The sequence below is a fragment of the Ailuropoda melanoleuca genome, chromosome 15, assembly GCF_002007445.2.
Source record: "Ailuropoda melanoleuca isolate Jingjing chromosome 15, ASM200744v2, whole genome shotgun sequence".
Lineage (NCBI taxonomy): Eukaryota > Metazoa > Chordata > Mammalia > Carnivora > Ursidae > Ailuropoda > Ailuropoda melanoleuca.
In genome coordinates, this window is record NC_048232.1 from 39,988,443 (window position 1) to 39,996,589 (window position 8,147).

The following is an 8,147-nucleotide window of genomic DNA, read 5'->3' on the forward strand; positions in this document are numbered from 1 at the left end:
AAACTTTACTGTACTTTTCTGATTGACAGCTCAAAAGAAAAGATACATAACAACTATTGGAATACATATACTCTGTCTTGTCGGGAGAGTAACAATATACTAAAATCATTACATTTTGTCAAAACAATAAATGTTTACACTACAGACAGTAGAAAAAGTTAAGCATTTAATGTTTTAAAAGGATTTGATAAAGGAAACTAATTTTTTAAAATTTTATTTCAAGAGAATGAAAATAGTGAGAAAAAGGCAGTTTTGCTTCCAACTTTTACTCAAAACAAAAACAAAAACAAAACCCACAAATAAATTTGCAGTGATATTAGCCCACAGAAGTATTTTAAGGAGAAAAAATAAAAGCATTTTTTCACTAAATTGTATCCTTTTGTTCCAAACAAGTTATGCTTGTCTTGGCAAAACAGCCCCACCAAGTCTTGCCAACTTCTCCTTTGGGAGATGCGGGGGGGTGGGGGGGATGAGGCTAGACACCTGTCCCCAGTGGAAAAAGGAACACACCTAGAGAGCAGCTCAGACAAAGGGAGCCAAGGGAGAAAAAACAGTAATTGGAGAGGAGACTGCTTCCAATCTGTTGCTGGTTTATAAGGTAAATCTGATCCTGGAGGAAAGGGATACAGTAGCAGCACACTAAAAACTGGGACAAGGCATGTCTGTGCCAGATTGTATCTTCTTCAAGAAGTTTTGAAGCCCAGTTTGGATCAAATGACCAGCCTAAGATCGCCATGTGTCTGGCGCACATCTTATTCATTCATTCATTCATTCATTCATTCATTCATTCATTCACTCACTTATTCATATTGGGCACCTAACACCCTCTAAGCACTGTTGATAAAAAAGTGAACAAGGCATAATAGTACTTAGCACACTGCATTTATTTGCATTGGTTTTGGCTTTTTCTCTCTCCTACAGCAGCTTCTACGAAGGGGCCCTATTTCATTTTTGCATCCTCAGTGTCTAGAACAAGGGCCTGGCTAGGCGCTTAATGAACGAAAAAATGACTTTAAAGCATACTTTTGATAGAGGGCTATGTTCTCAAACCTGTAGCCCTATTTGGGGGGACAAGGGATGACCGGTACACATGATGAGAACGGGCAAGGCATATTTATTTGGAGTACATAACAGCAATCCACAGTTCTCCTGTGGCTTCTAGTCCTGAAGTTAAAGAAAGTACGGGAGTCCAGGGAGGGATGGGGAAGGTCCTCCTCCTCCTCCCTCTTCCCGCATGCGGAGGGCTGGAATTGGGGGACCCAGGAAGGGAGTCCTCGCAAGCCCGCCTGTCCGCCCACGCTCCTCACCAGGTCAATGGCCACAACGTCCCGCAGCGCCACGGCTCGCCGTATGGACTTGGGCGGGTTTTCGGTCAAGTAGATGAGCCGATCGCTGAGCACCACGTACTTGAAGGTGTGCTTCTCCGAGTCGGAAACCACGATGCACGGCTCGTAGGCGCGGATGGCGTCGTAGACCTCGGGCTGCAGCTGCCTCCGCAGGAACGCGTCCAGACGGCTATTCGTGTGCGCCGGGAAGCCAGACCTTGCGGGGCTGGCCATGAGCCGCGCCCGCGGCCGAGTGCCGGGGCGGCGGATGCCTCTGCCCAGCGACGCCCCTGCCCGGCCCCGCCTCCGCGCCGCCTGCGGTGGAACCCGCGCGCGCCACAAAGCCGCCCCCACCCACGCCGCTACCTTCCCCGGGCGCAGGGAGCAGGGCCCCCACCATCGATGCCCGTCCAACAGTGGACGGGGCGAGACGCTGGTCCCTCAGGTAAATCATCATCAAGCATCCTGTGGGCTGCGGGGCGGATATTTAGGGGCTCTCTTAGCCCTCTCATAACGGCAGCCCCAGCACCTCACCCCCGCCTCAGCTCTTGAGGACCACGCCATTTCTAATAGATGGTATTGATAAGGGAAACCACAATATCAAACTGGTTTTCTGTTAGAAACGAGATGAAATTTACCGATTTATTTTTAAATAGGCAGAATGACCCTAGAATCCTATGAAGACCAAGCACATAGATTTAGCATTTGATTGTAACATGGCCTGATACAGTCCTCTAGTTATTCATGAGTATAAACGGAGATCTTTTCTCTCCAACTAGTTGAAAGCGCTCTCTCTGGAGGAAATCTTATAAATTGATTTGGCACGCCCAAGCCTAAAGGGTATGCTTGTTTTCCCAAAGTGCAGGACAAAGCCCTGTAGATGGTCAGAGCTCAGTCTGTGTAGAATAAATGAATGGGTGAGGCCCGAATCTTGAAAAGTTGAAGACCAGAGGTGGAGGAATGCTAATTGTGCACCCTCGAAGCTGCATGGCAGTAAAAGTACTGCTTCGTTTTTACAGGTCAGGAGTCACTTATTATAACTTGGGCTAGAGCGTTGAGAAGGACATAGCAGAAACTTGTCGCTAATAACCCTAGGTAACAACTTTCATTTTGATTTCAAATTCTAGAAAAGTCATTCTCCCTGCCCATTCACCCAGAGTAATGGTACACAGTTGTGTGTGTTTTTGCTCCAGCTACCCACAACTCAGAATCAAATCATGTATTCTTTATTGCAGTTCATATTCCCCTCCTCATATTTTGCTGTTGTGTACTGTATGCTATAAACAATTTCAAATTTTGTGGGAAAAGTATAAACAAATTAAAATACATAAACAGGTATCGTAGACTAAATCACTGCAAAAAGGAACCGAGGAGAAATGTTGGGGTGGCTAACCAATTCTGAGGGAACTCAATAGAAGCAAAGAAAAACAGTATTTCTTTTATTGGAGAGATTCTATTTAGTGACTAAGGAGAGAAGTGCCACCTGCTGACAAAATCTCAAATGACCCAGCATTCCAAGTTTTCTTAGAATCTCATCAGACATCTGTCTGACTCTTCGTAATATCATAGGTGGATAAGAAGGGGGCCCCAGAGGCCTGACTATTTCCTCTAAAAATAAAGACTATCCCCTGTCTAAACCACTCTAAACAGTTTGTTGCCTCAAACCAACAGAAGGCAAAGGCCTTTTACCTTCACCAACGAGTTGCTGCCTCACAAGAGCTGTTCAGAGGCAAATGACTACATCCTACGTGAAATGTGAAGCCCAAGGGAAAAGGCCCCACTCCAAGCGGCTATTTAGTGTCCCTCAGGCTTTTGCTCCATACTCAGAACTAACAGATACAGAATGACTCCACCAGGACTAGAAAAGACCGTATATCTGACCTACCTGCCAAGAAGCCCGTCGTAAATGAGCGTGGCGACAAGGCCACTAGACTGAACAAACATTAAGATGAAGCACGTGAAGAAGGGAATTTGACAAAAGGATTGGTGATTAAGGTCACCTCAGTTAAACTTTTAAGTTTGTGGCACGCAGAAAGGGCAGCGTCATGGTTTCCGGCGTTTCGTGTTCTATACTGTTGCCAAGGTAACAACAAAGTTCAGATCGCAGGAAAGGGCATCAATAGAAAGGGTAGATCACTGGATTTGGAGTCAAGAGAACTGGGTTTATAGCGCAAACCCTGTTGTTCCGTATCTGTGAGATTTCTAGAAAGTCTCTTAACCTTTTTGGACTTCAGTTTCATCAGCCGTAAAATGAAACTACCAATACTTGCCTGGCCAACCAATTAGTTGGTATGAGGATCAAATGCAATGAATTATGAATTCTAAAAGCACTATAGACACATATTCATAATTTGTATTTCCTTATCTTTGGTAAGCTTTATGTGGATAATTGACATAAATACATCCAAGATAGGCAATTACTCTTTATCTTCCAAGTCCATCTAAATTCAAGAAGCATTTAGTGTAATTCCTGTGCAGTCAAGCACTTAATGGATGTTTTTTCGATGAAACTATCAAAAGTAATGGAACATTACTTATCCAGAACTAATCCCCAAGGCACTTTCCTTAACCAGAAGAACTTTCACCAGAACAGAGTAGCCTTAGGTTAAGGGATGGTCAGTTCAATTAGTCTAAAAGGGCAGTAGTTATGAACACAGGACTGTAGAGCCAGATGACCTGGGTTCAAATTTCAGCTCTCACATTCAGGAGCTAAATGATCTTGGACAAGTTAATTTCTTAGTGCCTTAACTTTTCCATCTTTGAAATGGGGTAATAGTACCAACTCTATAGGGTTATTATGAGGACTAGCAATGTTTCTGAAGTACTTTATGACAGGTACCTGAAACAGAGTAAATACTATTTAAGGGTTTTAAAAATAAATTGAACAAGTGTGTGATTTCCTAGCATATATATATGGGCCTTTGGTTCCCTATATACAAAGTAATATCAAATTCTTCTCTGTTGGATGCTAGCCTAAATTTTTAAACTTTAGATTAAGGCTCAAGACAAAAATCTAATCTGCCTATATACACACAGACAAAAGAATGGCTTTTTNAAAAAAAAAAGGGTTTTTTTTTTTTTTTTTTTTTTTTTTTAGTTTTGTTTTTGGTGGATAAGTGATCGGTGAGCCATAGGTCATAAGAGCCCTGTAAGGATTTCAAACTAGAAATACTCTTCAATTCAAGGCTCCTAAGTGTTTCCATCTCCCAATCTGAAACTAAAGACAGACAATATGCATAGAAAGAAACTTGAAATCTGTAGTAGGTAAATAGAACCTGAATTTTTAAAGGTGTCTGATTTAGGAATCTCTTGGTGTTTCTATTCAGTATCAGTGGATATTGACCATTTAAATAACTATTAACAATTAGCGATCGACTGACGTGGAGGAGAGATGTCGTTATAGTGAAGCCTAATGCACTATGCAGTGTTTTGGAATAAAAATAAAAAACTTTTTCCTTTACTAAATAATGCTTCAATGCTCTATTCTGCCTCAGGCTTCCTGCCTCACACCCACTTCCTCTAAGAAAAACCAATGATTGGACTAGGACCAGTAAAGACAGCTTACCTGACCTATTTTCCAACTTCTTTCTCTGCCAGGAAACCCATCTTGAATGAATGAGCTCTTGATGGCAATGGCACTGGACTTAACAAGCATTGAGATGAAGCATATGAAGAAGAGAAGTTGACACAGAGCTAGTGGTTAGCAGCTCACAGTTGTATTATTTTTTTATTCAATTCAATGCATCTCACAAATATTAACTGAGCAATTATTATCCATAAACAGGATCAAGATAAGATTTATTTTCAGTCTTCAAGAATTGAGTCCTAGGTAAGACAACCACACAAATTTAATACAAAACAAAAACATATCAAGATATATTCATGACGGGGCGCCTGGGTGGCACAGCGGTTAAGTGTCTGCCTTCGGCTCAGGGCGTGATCCCGGTGTTATGGGATCGAGCCCCACGTCAGGCTCCTCTGCTATGAGCCTGCTTCTTCCTCTCCCACTCCCCCTGCTTGTGTTCCCTCTCTCGCTGGCTGTCTCTATCTCTGTCGAATAGATGAATAAAATCTTTAAAAAAAAAAAAGATATATTCATGATATATAAGAGGTTAAAAAAAAAAAAGCAACATCAAAGAAATGATTAAATAAACCTGGTTGAAGAAATCTGGAAAATGCTTCATAAGGGACATAGCATTCAATAAATAAATGCTCAAAGAGTGAATGAAACTATTTTTTCCTCTTATTAGAGTCAGGTTTTTTTTTTTAATGTTTTTCTGATTATGAAAATACTACATGGTCACTATGGAGGATTTTTTACCCATTTATCTATTTATTTTACTTTTTTAAAAATTTAAATTCAATTAACATATAATGTATTATTAGTTTCAGAGGAAGAGTTCAGTGATTCACCAGTCTTCTATAATACCCAGTGCTCATTACGGTACTTTGTGGAGGATTTTTTAAAATCCAAAATGTACAAGGAAGAAAAAAAAATCATCTGCAATCTCACCACCTAGAGATAACAACCTTCCAGTACATATGAAGTGGGTTTGAATCTCAGCTCTGCTACTTTCAGTTTCCTTATCTATAAAATAGGGATAATGATAGTACCTACCTCATAGAATTATGAGGATTAACTTAGGAACACTTAAAGCTGTTTCTGGCACATAATAAATGCTCCAAAATGTTGGCAATTAATATGTAAAAATGTTGCTATATGCAAATATACATGCTTTAAATTAAAATGACTGCTATTTATCAACTTTTTAAAAAAGATTTTATTTATTTCACACAGAGAGAGATAGTGAGAGAGAGAGCACAAGCAGGGGAGCGGCAGGCAGGAGGAGAGGGAGAAGCAGGCAGAGTGAGGGGAAGAGGCAGGCTCCCCACTGAGCAGGGAGCCCCATCTCCGTCGGATTCTAGGACCCTGGGATCATAGCCTGAGCCAAAGGCAGACACATAACGACTTAGTCACTCAGGCGCCCCTATCAACATTTTGATAGCTGGCATTTTACGTTAGTCTAAGATGAGAAGGCCAGACTATAAAGTAGTCAAATTTAATAACCCTTTCCAGTCCTATTCAGTTGGATACCACCAAGAGCTGCTTTGTTTCAAAATAACCTAGGTTTTGGGACGCCTGGGTGGCTCAGCCGTTAAGCATCCGCCTTCGGCTTAGGTCATGATCCCGGGGGTCCTGGAATCGAGCCCCGCATCGGGTTCCCTGCTTGATGGGGGACCTGCTTCTCCCTCTCCCACTCCCCTTGCTTGTGTTCCCTTTCTCTCTCTGTCTCTGTCAAATAAATAAATAAAAAATATTTTTAAAAAAAGACTAGGATGTAAAGGAGTCTTTTTAAAAAATAATGTAAGTTTTCAAAATTGAAAGATATTTATAATCCTAGGTATTTGAACTACCATAAAGGGCCAATGTCACTACGTAAACTACAGATAAGCTGTAGATATTAGGTAAAGGGAATATACGTAGACTGAACATACTAAAGATTTTGGAGCCACTCAGACTAGGATTAATATTGAGTCTCCATAGTCCATGGTTAACGGACACAGGTAATGTAAGAATCAGTCATGCAATTATCTTATTGAGGTGTTTTTTTTTTTTTAAGATTTTATTTATTTATTTGACAGAGAGAGAGACAGCCAGCGAGAGAGGGAACACAAGCAGGGGGAGTGGGAGAGGAAGAAGCAGGCTCCCAGAAGAGGAGCCTGATGTGGGGCTAGATCCCAGAATGCCGGGATCACGCCGAGCTGAAGGCAGACGCTTAACGACTGCGCCACCCAGGCGCCCCCTATCTTATTGAGTTTTAACTACAGCTGGCACTGTCCTATGTGCTAGACTCCTGAGATACGCTGATATAGGACAGGAATCCATGCGGGACATTTTAAAATTACAAAGGTGATGAGAAAGTGATGGAAAATATTGTATACGTGAAATACATGGTGTAGTGTCTTGCACGTGGTGGGTCACTAAACAAATGTAGCTGTTAAATTGTTACATTAATTTTATTCTATTTCTTTTCCGAATTTCCCCTCTCAACTTTTGCTTGTTTCTCGCTATAGTCGAGTGACTGCAACCTAGTCTGTATTCAGTAGTGTATAATCAACAATGAAACGTAAATACCGAGCACTTATTGTGTGCAAACATATATTATCCCAGTCCTCACAAGAACCCTTTGAAGAAGTACTATTGTCGTCCCCATTTTACAAACGAGTAAACTGAAATACAGATTGATTATGTAAAGTGCCTCAAACAGGTCAAATGTGGGAGGGGAAAAGGGTTGGGGCCGGCATTCTAATGTAGATAGCTTGAGCCAATACGGCCTCTGAATAAACGAAGTAACAGTCCCAGAGAAGTAACCTACGAGTAGAACTCCCTAAGAATGCTCTCCTTTTCATGAATGGTAATATATTAGCACGTTTAAAGTGAAGTGTAAGAATTTTCAGCGCTCCTGAGAGGATCCTCACGCTCCTGGACCCTAGACACGTGGGACCATAGAAGAGCAATTAAACAACTCAATCATACGTGGTTTGGACCATACCATCTGGATCTCAGAAGCTCGGTACTCTAAGCTACCACCTAATGAAGCCTTTATGGAACATTCCAAGCCCACCCGACACGCAGCTAAGACCCACGCGAGATTCGGCGGCGTGGGAGGGACTCGCGCCGGTCGCCCCATCCCGGCATGCACCGCAGGCCCCGGCGAGCGCCCGGAAGCGCCGCCTGCCCGTTGCATGCCGGGAGTTGTAGGCTCCCGGCCGGGGCCCGCGGGCTGCCGTCCGCACTCTCCATGAGGCTGCTGGTGCTGG

The 8,147-nt window shown here is 42.4% G+C and overlaps 1 protein-coding gene across 5 annotated transcripts in view; it reads right to left on the bottom strand.

The window, feature by feature from the left end:
* Positions 1-1,578, bottom strand: part of C15H12orf56 (chromosome 15 C12orf56 homolog) — an 82,159-nt gene extending 80,581 nt beyond the window's left edge. For all 5 annotated transcript variants that reach the window (XM_034644469.1, XM_002920050.4, XM_034644468.1 and 2 more), the window contains exon 1: positions 1,308-1,578. In XM_034644469.1, the coding sequence (XP_034500360.1) occupies positions 1,308-1,559 (252 nt within the window). In that variant the 5' untranslated portion in view covers positions 1,560-1,578. The remainder of the gene's footprint in view (positions 1-1,307) is intronic.
* Between the last annotated feature and the right edge of the window lie 6,569 nt (positions 1,579-8,147).